General features: G+C 34.9%; 1 protein-coding gene across 4 annotated transcripts in view; it reads left to right on the top strand.

The window, feature by feature from the left end:
* The window catches only part of LOC136783173 (very long chain fatty acid elongase AAEL008004-like), a 58,802-nt gene extending 43,665 nt beyond the window's left edge, over positions 1 to 15,137 (top strand). For 2 of the 4 annotated variants that reach the window (XM_066743096.1, XM_066743093.1), the window contains exons 2-6: positions 12,370 to 12,477; positions 12,551 to 12,822; positions 13,031 to 13,214; positions 13,338 to 13,453; positions 13,536 to 15,137. In XM_066743096.1, the coding sequence (XP_066599193.1) occupies positions 12,381 to 12,477; positions 12,551 to 12,822; positions 13,031 to 13,214; positions 13,338 to 13,453; positions 13,536 to 13,862 (996 nt within the window). In that variant the 5' untranslated portion in view covers positions 12,370 to 12,380 and the 3' untranslated portion in view covers positions 13,863 to 15,137. Of the gene's footprint in view, positions 1 to 10,256; positions 10,398 to 11,726; positions 11,884 to 12,369; positions 12,478 to 12,550; positions 12,823 to 13,030; positions 13,215 to 13,337; positions 13,454 to 13,535 lie in introns of those variants that run through there. The other 2 variants (XM_066743092.1, XM_066743095.1) reach the window with 2 other exon arrangements.

Raw genomic sequence — 15,137 nt, 5'->3', positions numbered from 1 at the left:
AGTTTTACTTTTATACCTTTACCTATAAAATATAGATATTTTGCAATTTGAAAGTAGGCAAAGGAGTTTATATGAGCCTACGTGTGCTTAAAATTTGATAAATGGTAAATGAGGAAAAATGAAACTTCCCAGTTCACCAAATGGATATAACACGAGTTTAATCGTACGACGTATGGTGGTAACCAAATTCTCTTGACTAGATTATGTAAAATAGTTATAGGCAAGAAATAAGTGTATTTCGCTCGCGAAGGGCAAAAAAGGCAGGCGAAATTAGCATGATGTTAGGATTTTTTCTCTTATTCTCATTAGTGAATTTGTGTACCCTTGCAAGTTTCTCGAGAGTGATAATTTTAGGTTTTTTTTATATCACTGAGAAAAACCTTGACATTTTGTCGTACAATACACGAACAAATATTTTGCTCGAAAGTTTAACTTTTGTAAAGCAACAGGTTCTCTATTTATGGAAGTTGGATCGACGCGGAAATTTTATGTAGCTAACTTTGTGGTGATATATAGGAAACACTATCGAGATCAAGAGACACAAGACACGCGGAACTGCGTCGTCTACGTCTCACTATAATAATATTCTTGACGTAACGCCAATAACCTGTTGATTTCTCACGTGAATTCTACCTGCTTTATTTTTATTTTCATCGAACAAATAAATTTCTATCGCGATTCGGTAATCGTTACCGAATTACTTTTCTTGCTTGAATAATTGATGGAAAATTATTCTTACACAATTTTCGATAAGCGTGTAAAGGTTAAAGGATGATACGAGATTGATATAAAATAATCATGAACAGGAAGTCAAGTGATTTTCGAGAAAATCAGCAATGTTAATATGAATCGTGAAAATAAAGCAGTTTTCAGTGACATCGGAGAGAAGCTTGAATAAACAAATCATCAACAGAAAATTTTCGTTACGAATTCAAACAAACATCTTCTTTAACCCTCGACGATTTCACATTTCACACTTCGACACATGGAAGCGATGCATGTGTAAACGCTGCTGATCATTACGGTGTAGGACTTCCATACACACAGATCCAGTTAAGTAAGCAATGCTCAACTTTTTGCGTTATGACAGATGAAATATTACGTCCACAATTTTGTTAGCAACAAATCTTTTAAATTAGCTCCATAATTATCGACTCGTATATTCCATTACATTTTTGTTTTAATTATCCATCATAATATTGGACAATTTCCTTGGATATAAGAAATTTTCTAAGAATGACATTATGGACAAAATAAATATTTCCTTTGCATGTATAGCTTGACTTGTATTATTATTAACATTAAATATCGTCAAATATTCCTCATCGTGTATACATATAGCTAGATATACACTGTGTTAAATTAAAAATTATAGTTTTGATCCTTTTTACAGTTATACTTTGAGCGATGTGATGGTAGTTATTTCTCTGATTTAAATACCTGTGTTTATACGAGAGGGGGGGGGGGAGAGAGAGAGAGAAAGGAGAGATGGTGTTTTCGCGGAGAAATGTAGGCTAGTGAATTTTTTCATTCGTATATATATGTATCTATATGAATTGCAGCACACAGCTGGTTTTCGTAACGCTTCATACGCATTGTAACATTTCTTCGTTTAATTTTTCGGTCTATCATTGCACATGGTGCCGCAATATGTTTTCCGCTGGCATATCGGAACTGCGTTTTGCCTAACCTCGCCGAAGCTCGCCGTAAGTGCCGCGAAGCAATTTCGAAATCCATCGGCAGGCCATTCGTGTTTACCTGATTCTCCTAAGTGCAGCTACGACTGTGTGTGTGTGTGTGTGTGTGTGCCTATAATATACAGAAGGAGAAAATGATTAATACTGAATAGCCTTAAGTAAAATCCTATCAAATGACTACGAGTTAAAACTTTAATGAGTTTCATGAAAATCCTCAATAAACTTTAATTTGGTTCAAAAATATTTAAACGATTTTTCAAATCGTGCAGTAAAAAGCTCCTCTCTTACACTATTAATCACCTGACGCGTGCCGGATCTCTATCTGTATTCGTTTGGTTATGGTGTAGAACAAATTTATCCTCGCTAATCTACATATGACACAATTACACGTACATGCGTGTGATTTTATTTCGTTATCAAAGTTCCATCGAACGAAATTGAATTTTTCAATAATCTCACTAACAGAGGAGAAACGACAAATTTGCTGCTATAAATTTAAGAAATAAAAACTAGGATTCGTTCCACATTTCAATTAAACCACGCGAGTTTGGAAATTACAACTTTCCGGACAGGTTGAAATTAGCAGAGCTGGATGCAGAGGTTCTTTAGTGCAAAATGTGAACTATATAGAATACACTAAATTACGTCGTATTTAAATAATTTTGAATTACAAGTTGGATAACGCGATTAAGATTTTATTATGAACTTTCTCGTGACTATTATCCACATACATATATACGCTATACTTTAATCTCTTCCACTTACTTAGAGTTTAGCACCCTGAAAGCAAATGACCCACTTAGTACTCTCACGCCTAGATCCAGTATTCTCTGTTTTCAGTTTAAACACTGGCAGCGATCGACGTGCAAACATATAGAAAATCTCTTTTTTTCTCAATCCCATACCGATTGCTGCACGTGATAGGCAAGCTTATTAATTATTGATAATGCAATTAGCTGTCACGCTGCTGACTCTATTTTAAGGTTTGTTACCACCCGATGATTCTGAAGAGATTACTACTGGGTTTTCCAATTGGGCATAAGGTAAGCGGAAAAAAGATCAATTATCCTCGGTACGAGATATCAACTGTAGATCGCGTTTCCTCGTTTTCTGGCCATCCGGAGATTTCACTCGGCGTTTAAACGTAACGTATTGCTGCTCGTGGTATTACGGTAGGACGTAATGGACTAGTGCGTAATTAGAATGTAATCGTGACATTTCAGATCTATTCCGATTACCGTCTGCGAATCGGTGTACACTGCGAGGTGAAAATACTCGAACCATCTGTTTGCAGTCGAGTGAAAAACTATGGCACACTTTTTGTCTCGTTTCGTCAGTCTCAGCATAATTCGTGGATCGAAACACGTATTTCCTGCTTATTGCTGGATCAGAAGAAGGAAATTATAGCAACATTGTGTCAATATAATCACTGTGGGATATTACATTTCTAAAAGGTAATTCGTTGCAACGAGACGGTGAGTTCTCTCGATGCTTGACGAGGGCAAATAATATAGTGAACCGCGGTGCAGGATATAAAGTTTGTCCCGGGTCTCTGTCTCGAGGCTCGTACGTGGATTCTACGTAGCAAACGTGTCGGTAAAACACTAGGAAGTAGCAATGAAATCGGTAGAGTATCACAAACCTTTCGTATCGAGCATGTTATTTTACATGAGGATTGTGACGTAAGCGCTAATCACACGAGAGCGAGCCCTGCCAGTGTAAACGATATTCGCATAATATTACATAAAATTGTATTAAAAACACTGCGAGATTGCCAATTATGGCCAAATAATTTAATACGTTTGATTATCCTTACATACTTACTACGTGCTGCCGCCTTCGGTAGGTCGTTGCACAGTTTTGCAGAATAATATAGAAATCTTATGGGAAATGATGGACTAGAGTCGAAAGGAAATTGTATAATCTTCAATTACCTCCCAAATTACCAAATGGATCAGAAACAATTTAGCAGGCTTTGCAATTCGCCGAAATTACTAGAAAATACAACGCAATTAGTTTTCAGAGACTGCTGTGTACAGTCTTATATACAGAGAAATTAGTCGCGAAATTAGTCAGTGAGAAAGCTAATGATACATAATCAATTGCAAACTATTGTAGGAGAAATCATTGCAGCTGTCATTGCGAGCAGCTGATAATAAACGAGACTGGGGCAAATGATTTATGGTAAATATGAGAAGGGGAAATTTGAAAGAGGCGAGTGATTAATTAAATTTTAATTGCACGACTCGATGCGTCGATCCAGTTCCTTCGTGCCAAGGGCGAATTTTGGCCAGAGTATTGCGCAATGCGCACACGCGAAAGAAATGCAGCGCTCACTGTCAATGACGTAGTATCCGAGTGAGTGAGTGCACGCAATCGCGTGTGCTCGGATTCACTGGATCGCACGAAAACTTTGGATCGCCAGACTGCTATGCGGGAGAAATGGTTGACAGGAAGAAAGCGTAGCAGGAAAGGAATGACACGTCGTTACCTCGACCAACTTAGACTACGACGTATACGAGCATCCATTTAACGATCTTGTAGACAAAAATTATTTCTTACAACTTTTATTCCATTTACCAATAGTTTTTCAATCTTAAAAATATATTTTTCATATTTTTCTGTAGTTGAAATTAATGTACGGTAAGTGGAAAAATGTATTTATGGTCGGACATTAATTAATAGAGATTTTTTAAATATTGCAAGTTATAGTGTAATTATGATGTTTTTGGGGGATGAAATGCATTCTTTTGTTGGAGGATTCTTATGGAGACAAAGGAACACTCTTTCTATTGATTTCTCAGTCGAGCAAGTGGAAAAGGCAGTCGTTTGTCAGACAGTTACAATAACACTTGAATAATTGCTCTCTTTAAAACACTTGTTTGATAAAATCAATAGGAATTTATGAGATTTTACAAGATAATGGAGTTCGTTTGATAAATTATAAATGCAAATCAGGAATGTGAAAGCGAAAACATCTTTGATGCTTGATTATCCTTTTGAAATAATAATATCGTGGTATTATAATGCTCTCGAGGCAGAGATTGGCTCGATAATGATTCATTGAAATGCAGTATCGTTATGTTTGTGTCAATCCAACGAACGAAAAACTTTACGAGTATTCGATGATAATTAACGATGCGCGGATGAATGTAAAAAATTGCGTAGTTAAGTGGAGAAAAAAAAATCGTAACTTATTAGTGGATTCTGAGGAAACACGAATGCGAAATAAATGACAAAAAAAAAACGTGGGTCAAGAGAAGGATCATCATTGAAATGCGAAGCTTGAAACTGTCGAGCTATCTTTCGAGAGAAGAAAATTGAAAGTAAACGAGGATAAAGAGTACTGTTGTAGATTTATTTTATCATAAATCTGCAAACCTGGAGAGACGTGACACTCGCCACAATTGTCATTGAGTTTCGCGAGAGAGAAGAATGCAGCTTATCGTCCATTCTCAGAGTCAGACCAGACGCGTATAAAGTTTGCAGATATTTTACAAGGAACGTCTCAGTCGTAGAAGATATCGCGATATTGATAAATAAATATAGATAAAAATGTGCAGGTTAATTAAGCGATTAAAGCGAGCACGATATCATTCTATTAAATTAATAATTAAAATACACTTGGTTGAAACGACTAATGAACCTTTAGGCGCATGATTATGTTGTTTTGTCTACTTTCTAGATTTTTCACCAAGATTAAATTTAGATTGAAACTTTAAGGCAGCATTATCATCGACACGTTTTCATTTCGCGCTCGCTGACTTGGCGACCGAGAATTCGCCAAGCGTGAACGTTCGCTATTGCATTTTGCTCGTCGGTGCACCTCTGACAATGAACGGACTAGCTGCACTTGACAATGCATTCAGGACTAGTCAGGAAAGGCAGGATTCACCTCGAACCATTGCAAAACTTGAAAACTTGCAGCACGCACCTCGAATTACCCGCAGCAATAAGAAAACTCATAAAGGCACGCGTTCGTTAAATAATAATAGAATTTATATTATGAAAAAGGTAATAAATTTTTATTAATATTGTGCAGTTAAGAAAGGAAGAAAAACTACAATTTCAGGACAAGGAGAGATAACGAAACAATATGATGACGAAGAGGAATAAAAATGTAGAAAAAATATTATGCAAATTTTTGCAATTAATTCGTGCTTTTTTTATATTTCAACAGTTAATAGTGTAAGTCAGTGCTATAAACCAGTCAATAATTCAGTCTTTTCTTGCATATATACTGGATATGGAGGATTTGTACAAAAATAATTATTAATTTCTCTTTTTTATTATCATGAAAAGAATATAGGGGTGCAGAATGTTGTATCAGGTTGAAATATATTCGATCAACGAGCTTACAATTGCATTAGAATATTTGACACTTACATGGAATTAAATCACTACCTTTATAGAATTTAAAAAAAATTGTTATTCGCATGAAATCTGATTGATTGTTTTTCTGCAAATGCTCGAATGGGATGGGGAAGTGAAAATTGCTGTATCCGGTTGGAGCATCATCGACCAAGGAACTTGGTGCAGACAGTGCAATCGAGTTATAAGCGAGAGGTGCATGACTTACTTGGAAACCGGTATTCGGCCCTGCGGATCGTTGCTGGCATAGAAACACTTGTGTCAGGAAGACGTCGCGTTCCCAGTGACACACATTCTGCACGAATCCTGAGTGTACCCGTTATCCTTTAACAATCGCAAGCCAAAAATACGTCAATTGCCGAAAAAAGCACCATCTAATATTATAAATACATTTCAAAATTGGTCAAATGATATTATTATTGATTTATTTTCCAGCTTGGCGAAAAAATTGTAAATAGTTAAAAATCTATAATTTTTGTAAGTAATTTGTACCATTGGGAATGAAACTTACTTTGAGTAGAAATCATGAGAAAATTTTCCGACTCGAATCAGTTTAAGATTAAAAGCATTAAAATTTTTTAAATTAAATAAATTAACGAAGATATAAATTTAATTGATGAAGATTTAATTGGAATTTATGCAAAAAGGATTTAACGCGACAAATTTAATCGTTAAGGTGGCTGAGGTATTTAGTATGTGAGTAGAGTTTTTGTCTTGCCAATTAACGCTCGCTAATCGAAAGAGACTTTCATATTTCAGCTTTAATCAGTAATTAGGGTATTATTGAGATAGCAAGTGGGATAACTATCAATAAATTAGTCGGGGTAGAAAGATCTTAATGATGAATTGTGAACAAGGATCAAGTAACACGAAGATAAGGATAAAACATACTGACCTCAAAAAGTAATATTACAATCTACTTGCATTATTGACATATATCGACTCTGGCCTTGATGAAAATTCAAAAGAAAATTGCTGGAAATTGGAGCGGACCCGATAATGACCATTTTCTACGCTGCTTTTCCATAATAATAATAAAAAAAAACTTTCGATACGCTTTTATAACATTGATAGTATTGTAAATCCTCGACAAACCTGAGTTTATTATAATACAAACGACTCGTGTTATCCTGAGACTCTTGTAATATCGATACAAATTAAATTACACAGTTGACCCGATAAAATCAAGTGGAAAGTTAATATTGTATCCTAAACTTTAAATTCCTTCTTGCTACGTTATTTCTAAATTTCCAATACCAGTAAAAAATTGATTAGGTTATTTCGATATAATTACAGAAAAATATAAAGCAATACATCGTCCAGTAGGAGTTACACAGTGGATTTGTCAATGATTTACGAAAACCTTAAATTGCAAAATATTGAATTATTGGCCTAAATTTCTTAAATAAAAAAAAAAACACTGATACATGTCTATACGAACGCGCGACAAACGCATAATCATGCGATTTGCTTGGTTCAATTGAACATTTATCGAGTGAATTGCGAGATACGAAAAATTTCAATTTTTAGTATTGCCTACACACTGAAATATTTATTGCTATAATTAGTGTATGAGGTAATGGCTAATGACTATATGATGCATCGGAGCATCGAATCGTAGGACTGAATAAAATTGAAATATTCGGCGATCCAAGAATACAACTTTCATACCCCCCATTGCGGAACAAAAAAGAAATACAATCAACTATATACTTTAATTCGAAGAGAGGATTTTACAAAAAAAAAAAAAAAAAAAAAAAACAAGAAACAAATGGAAAAAAATGTAACATGGCCACTTGTAATTCGGAAAAATGAGAAATTAGTGTGTTTGAAGAAAAAGTTAAAGTTCGGTAAGCATTCTGTATGAATAAATCAGAGCGATTTCAAGGTGATTACACGCGTTGTTCACAAGTATTGTTCCTGGCGTGACTAATTACTCAATGTTAAAAGTGAATAGCTTGATGCAACCGCATCTGTCGGACTGAAAAAATTATGAGGTTAGCTTGCACCAAAACTGGGTAAAAAGGTAAGGCAGAAATAACGGGACGGCGTAGAAATGAGTCCGCTCGGACGCAGGAAAAGTGAAACATGCTTGAAGGAAACACGTGTCGCAACGGTGAAACTGCACAGCGGAGCTATTACGGACCCTTCCTAGATATAGAGATGGACGCGTGTGTGAGTGTACAATATGCGCGTCTGACTTTTATTGTACGCATTTGCCTCTTCTCTCGCCCGATCACTCATTTTCTTCACGCATCAAAAATTTCCCTCCTTTTCCTCTGCTTTTCCTCTCCCATTGGCCACGTATGCTCATCCTCGCACCTTGAGACTCTCTAATAATAATAAACAAACAAAAATTATCCACTCGTCTGGTTTATTAAACTCGTTCAGAATTCTCATAAATATACGCTTCATTCCCACAGGTATTTTCATATTGAAAGGATATTAATGCGGTACGAGCTGTACGTACACGCAAGGTAAATGCACATCGGTTAAAAGCAACTAAATGAACAGCGTGCCTTACTGATTTTGCAATGCGAATTTATTAGTGGCTATTAGGTTGGATCTACAATAATTGTCCGCTTCAGCAGCTACGAATTCTTTCCACCGCGCTTTAAAGAAGACTCGAAAGAGAAAGGAATGGACACTGTGTATACACACATATATATATAGCTACACGTAGGTCTTTGTTTTTCAAGAACGATACGACCGTAAGCTTTATTTAAATATACCACGAGGAGACCTCGATATGAAATTGATTTTACAAAAGGAGGGATAAAACAATTAGCATGGGAATAGTGAGTCGTTAACCTAATTAGCTCCAGCTGCCAAGTGTTTATAATAATATACGAGTCAATAATTTGTCGCTCGATGACTAATTATGAAATATTAGTTTGAGCAATGCACTGAATAGTGTAAAAGAAACGAATCGAATATTTGGCATTCTTTGAACGACTGCGAGGTGAACCGATGACAATTAAATCGTGAAAAATAATGGGAGATTGGAAGTATTTTTCGTGAGATTTTCTTTCGGCATTTTCCCCAAAAAAGAATGTATCTAATTAGTTAATGGAGTGTGTTTGATACATTTATTGATTTGGACTACTGGAATTCGAGGAAAGTGATGCAATTGGACAGAACAGTGGATCGAGTTGTGCATGATCTTTAACACGTTTCGAAAGAGTATCAGAGGTGATTTTCTTGTCTCCTTGTTGACATTAAAGTTTCTCGACTCGTAAAGAGTACCAAAAGGTACGAGGCGCGCGCGCACCGGGCGGCAGCGCGGTACTTGGCCACTCAAGGAGTTAACGACTTCAAGTTTACTTTCAAAACATGACACTGGCCAAGCTCGGACTGCGAGTACCATGCTGCTGCGATTCACCCAAGTGGGCAAACAAATTGACATCGATCTTGTATCTTTACAGCCATTACTCGTGAGATACCTGCGTGACTAATGTTATTAATGTATTGCTCAATCAGTAGGATGACTATACCATCATAAAAATATATTATCTTCATTATTTCATCTATTACGAGTTTTCATTTTTCAGAAATAACTCGAATGTACCTTCGAGTGTATTTCTTAAGTTTTATTAAACTTTGTAGAAATTTTCTGGTAATAAGATATGTAAAAAGATTTTTTTCTATGAACTTTCTTGATATCGAAAGAAATTTTCTGTGACGAATCTTGACACTGGCTACTGTGCTTTTGCTTAGAAAGTACATGTAACGTAACGTATAGCAAACGTTCGTACTACCCATTACAGGCAATGGCTTGATAAAAGGTGAAAGAAAAATACCTGGAAGAGAAGCAAAAGCTACGACCATTATTAACGAAAGGAAATCTCTGGCAGGTCTTTATTTTATTTTTTTTTTATACAACTATTTCGATGTAAACCGAGATTCTGCTGTCAATGACATGAAAAATGATAGTTTAAGATTACAAACGAGCTGTTTAGATGCTTGTAAATTTTACGAAGCAAATAATGCTTATTTTGATAGTTGTATTACAAGTGACCACTTCATAAAATCGATATTTTCATTATTAGTGATGGATGCTTCAATGATAAACGTGTGTTATCTAAAACAATGCCAATTTTGTTCGTAATTATTTTTAATTGTTGTAGTAACTGTTATTGCATAATATAGATTCCAACCATGAAGCAGGAAAAACTCCCAGTCAATTCAGTCAATGAAAAGGGTTAAGCTGCTGATATATACTTTGGAGTGATAAGAGAGAAAATAAACTTGGATGTGTTTCGTTCAAACTTACTGCAATTACTTATCTGATAATGTGAATATCGAAGAGAGACAGATGCAAATTTCAAGGTATCCTTAGTTCATTTTATTCAACTACTATCTCATTTATTCACAGACAGTAAAACGAAACAAAGAATTTCATAAAATAAAATTTCTGATGAACAGCAATTGATCCTAAAAAATCAATTTTTGTATAAATATAGATTAAACAGAATTCTTGCAACTGATATAAATTATTGTCGAGTCCATAACAATCGACCATGAAAATCACCAAGCTCCGTCAATATGCACATATTGGGGAGTAATAAATAGAAAAGTATGATAAATAGCAGAACCAAGTCGATGAATTAATAAGTCTCGGTTAACTTGGATAATGTTAAGAAGATTATGTAACCTAAATCGTTGCACTGACACTTTTGTACTTGTACACAAGACTGCATGTAGAGTTATGCAATTCACAAGTATTAGCCTTTGCGCAAGAATTTCTTTACCTTCTTAATTTTGCGAATGAAGCAAATACTAGAAACAAAACTTATCTACAATTCAAAACGTTAAGTAATTAATTCATCGAACGTCCATCTCTGACAGATTTACTGAAACTCTTAAAAATAATCATTCTGACAAATTTTGGTCGAGCAAGCATTTTATCCAACGAGTCTAATTTGTTTCCCATAAAGCGTGATGTAAATGAATTAAAAAGTGCAAGAAAAAAATGTCATAATTGTTTTTTCACTGACAAATACTTCCAAAGGTCAATAGTATGAAACAATCGTACAAATTTTCGTTTCTTGTATGACTGAATGTATCAAATGGAATTATTCCTATGGAATTATAAAAAAATGTTAAAATTTTATAAAAACAAGGTTAATGAGCAGTACATGGGAGGTTGATGACAAATAAATTAATTATCTGGTAAAAAATTGAAATATCTTTGTTGAAAACAAAATACAAGGAAGAGAAACGATTGATACAAAATATCTCCCCTTAATTGGAATATGTTTTGCACGATAAACTAAATGGTTTCAATAAAAATGTTTTTACCATGGTAAATAATTTATAAACGTCAATACTGACTAAGCTAAAAGTGAATTTCGTTATTTACTGGGTGGCAGCTATCGTTTCGCCTTATCTTGTTCCTATGACGTCAGTCAATACAAATATACAATGCTAAAACATAGGAAGCAATAAACATTTAAACGTTGAATTTAGTTATTCAACGAAACGATTGCATCTCGATTCATGTAAATAAAAACTAATTAATAGAATTATGCACGAGTACGTATATACAGCTTATCTTACTTGACAAAAATTGTGTAATGAAAAGAAATGGTATTGATAAGTATATAGAGAGCTCTGATAATGAATCACGAGAAAACGTAGTCTAAGAAGTAGGTGCACGCGAAAGTTTGCGAAATTGAGTGAAAAAAATTGGCAGTGCAGCAATTGGACTGCACAGCAAAGGCCTTACGACTGTGACCTTTCTCCCTCCCCCTCCCCCTTCCATTTCCTCTTTCACCGTCTGATCCAGATTCGAAAGATGAATAAAAAAAAAATGGTGAGCTAAGCAGACATTCTTTGGACTTTTCCGGTCTAACATTGCCATTGAGCAAGCTATTAACGAAATTACTGTGTGATTAGAAGCTGCGAAATCGCGAGTCAATAGCATCTCCACCACTCGTGTGTTCTATATTTTTTACGGAAACCGGTACACACAGCTCGTACGCAGTTTTGAAGGTGGAATGAAGCCTTGCGTAAGGTAGTTGTACAATCTACCGATCGAGACTGTCTCTTATTAGGATTAGGAAAGTGCCTAATGCACACAGTATCGCACTGATACCATTGTAACACCTTCTTTATACCCTTAATACCTGATACAATTTTTAATTACATTCGAGCAAACATAAGTCAAAAGCCAAAGAATTTAATCACAAATTTAAGCGCAATTTACTAGCAAAAATTAATATAAGCATTATTTTAAATGAATTATTAATTACTGTTTAATTAACGAAATTAAATTAAAAAACAAATTGTATGATTTCAGTTAACTTCCCAATGAACACCAGCAGTATACCCGAAATTGACAAGATGTCAAACATCTATAACAATACAATGGTTCGATTTTACCATCACGTGTTTCACGATTTGTCCGGTAAGAGGATTATTAAAGCGAATTATAAAAGTTTAATAGCGTGACATAGTTGAATAATGAATTATCGTTACAGACCACAGGACGAAAGATTGGTTCTTGATGTATTCACCAGTACCAGGGGCAACCATACTGATCGGTTACCTATACTTCGTACTCTCATGGGGTCCCAGGCATATGGAGCACCGTAAACCGTATCAACTCAACAATCTTCTAGTCCTCTACAATTTTCTTCAAGTTATCCTCAGTGTCTGGTTGTTCTACGAAGGTTTGGATGCTGCTTGGCTGAGGAAATACAGCTGGAAGTGCGAGCCAGTGGACTTCTCCAGCACCCCAGAAGCATTGAGGGTAAATAAAATCTGTAGCTCGATATATGTTGCTTATAAACAAATACAAAGGTAGTCCAGTGTTTTTCCTAAAAATGTATACAATAATGATTTCAGCCTACTTCGTCGTAAAGCATGCCTGTCAATCGTTCATGGCACTCTTTTGTTCACGTAGCTATGCACTACCTATGACTTTCAGAAGTTAAAATTACTATTTTTTTTTCACTCAGGTTGCGCGAGCTGTCTACATCTACTTTCTAGCAAAGATCTCGGAGCTGCTAGACACAGTTTTCTTCGTGTTGCGAAAGAAAGAAAGGCAGATCACTTTTCTCCACATGTACCATCACACTGTGATGCCTATGATAGCATGGGGAGCTACCAAATATTATCCTGGAGGTCACGGAACCTTCATAGGTACGTTCCATGATTAAAAATTCCCATGATTCACTCCTTCGAGTCCTGAGAATGCTAAAAGTGAAAGTAATTAGATTTGATTGTGTAAAATAAGATGAATAATAATCTCTTGTAATTTGACAGGTGTTATCAACAGTTTTGTACACATTATAATGTACACGTATTATCTACTGGCTGCCATGTTACCTCAGTATCAAAAATATCTATGGTGGAAGAAATACATTACCACTCTGCAAATGGTAAGGATAATCTTGTAATTGGATCAATGTAAGATTTATGGTAATACATTTTTATGATTCATGAATTGTTTTTGCATTTCAGGGACAATTTTGCCTTGCCTTCCTGCACAGCTTCCAGCTTTTATTCTACGACTGCGGCTATCCCAGATGGTCCGTGATCTTTATTCTTCCAAATGCCATTTTCTTCTACTTCCTGTTCTATGATTTCTACAATAATGCGTACAAAATGAATAAGAAATTGGCTGCTGAAAATGGTACAGTGAAAGGCCAACCTGCGATAACGCAAAATGGTATCAAGCAAGATACGAGGAGAAGTGAAGCTGTTACAGAGGTCTGTAAGGATAAGGAGGACAGTGGTGTAAAGGTCCAAAATGGACAATTACAGAATGGAAAATCGAAAAGGGAATGATTCGAGAGTGTGCGAAAAGGAGTGGAGTTAAACAAAATATCGTAAATCTTAAATAAACAATAACATCCAATTTAACGCTTGGTTAAATGAATAATAATATGTGATTTACACATACAAATATATTAGCAAGGATGGACCATAAAAAAAGCTTCCTATGAAGCACGTTTCAAGAGGAATAATGTAATGATTTTCAGAAAAAATTACAACACCTTAATTGGGAATGTATTTGGGGTGTCCTCGAGTAATGAATCGGATGATTCAAATTGAAAGTGTTTTGGATTGCTTTTGAGTCCCTCAGTAATCCATTGGACTGTGTTCATGACTTTTTTTAATTAACAATTATTAGCCTTTGCTGCAATAACTATTATTTAAGACGATATTCTATCACTCGTGTGAGTATTAATTATTGCGAGCAGCGAGTGGATAATCAAAGCCTACAGTACGTATCTCGAATAGTCTATTTCGAAACATTCAGGCGTTAGATTAATATCTTCTATGTAGTTTAATAAAATGTCAATTAAAACAATTATAAGAAGTCAATTAAGACTCGAGAGAAATATTCGTAATTAATTTACAGCCTGTTGCATTGTTTTGCAGCATGCTGTAAAATCTGAAAAACGTAACAAGTGTTAAAAAAACTTTTAGGACAAAAATTAAAGTTAATTAAGAATCAGATTAGTTACGAATCAAAATTCACTGTGCCTCAATTATTGTAATATAATATATATTCGAGCAATGGAGATTTAAGAGTTTAAAATTAATTATTGGAGAGACATGGCTATTTTGCGAATGTTTAAATAGATATTATTAAATAGCCCTCTTAAAAGGAACGATGAATATTATAGTTGAACGTTGTTACATGAATAGAGGATATAGTGTGTAAACGATTTAATCCAGAGACAATAATCGAGAAAGTTATGGCCAAAGATCCAGTCTTTAACTATTAGATTTGCCAAAGGCTTAAAAACAATCTTGTTTTTCAGTCCAATTTCATTTTCACCCCTTACATTTTCGTACAAATAATTTTTATCAAACAATACCTAATATTAAATGGTTTTTACGTAAAGTTTATAGTATTTAATAGATTTCTTAATGTAAATAAAGTGAGTTCGCGTTGTTTATTCATATAGAAAGATTTTTGTTGCCTTATGAAAGATCTATGCAGTTTATCAGAAAATTTGGTAAATCGCCTTTAGATCGTTAATTTTCTATTGTATTATAATAGTATATACGCGTGTGTAACTTGTGCTGTATAATAAAAGCGTATAATATTGA

This window comes from Prorops nasuta, unplaced genomic scaffold (genome assembly GCF_024137725.1).
Source record: "Prorops nasuta isolate Cenicafe-Biocafe unplaced genomic scaffold, Cenicafe_Pnas_1.2 PNAS00032, whole genome shotgun sequence".
In the NCBI taxonomy this organism is placed as follows: domain Eukaryota; kingdom Metazoa; phylum Arthropoda; class Insecta; order Hymenoptera; family Bethylidae; genus Prorops; species Prorops nasuta.
This window is presented reverse-complemented; position numbering and strand designations above follow the sequence as displayed.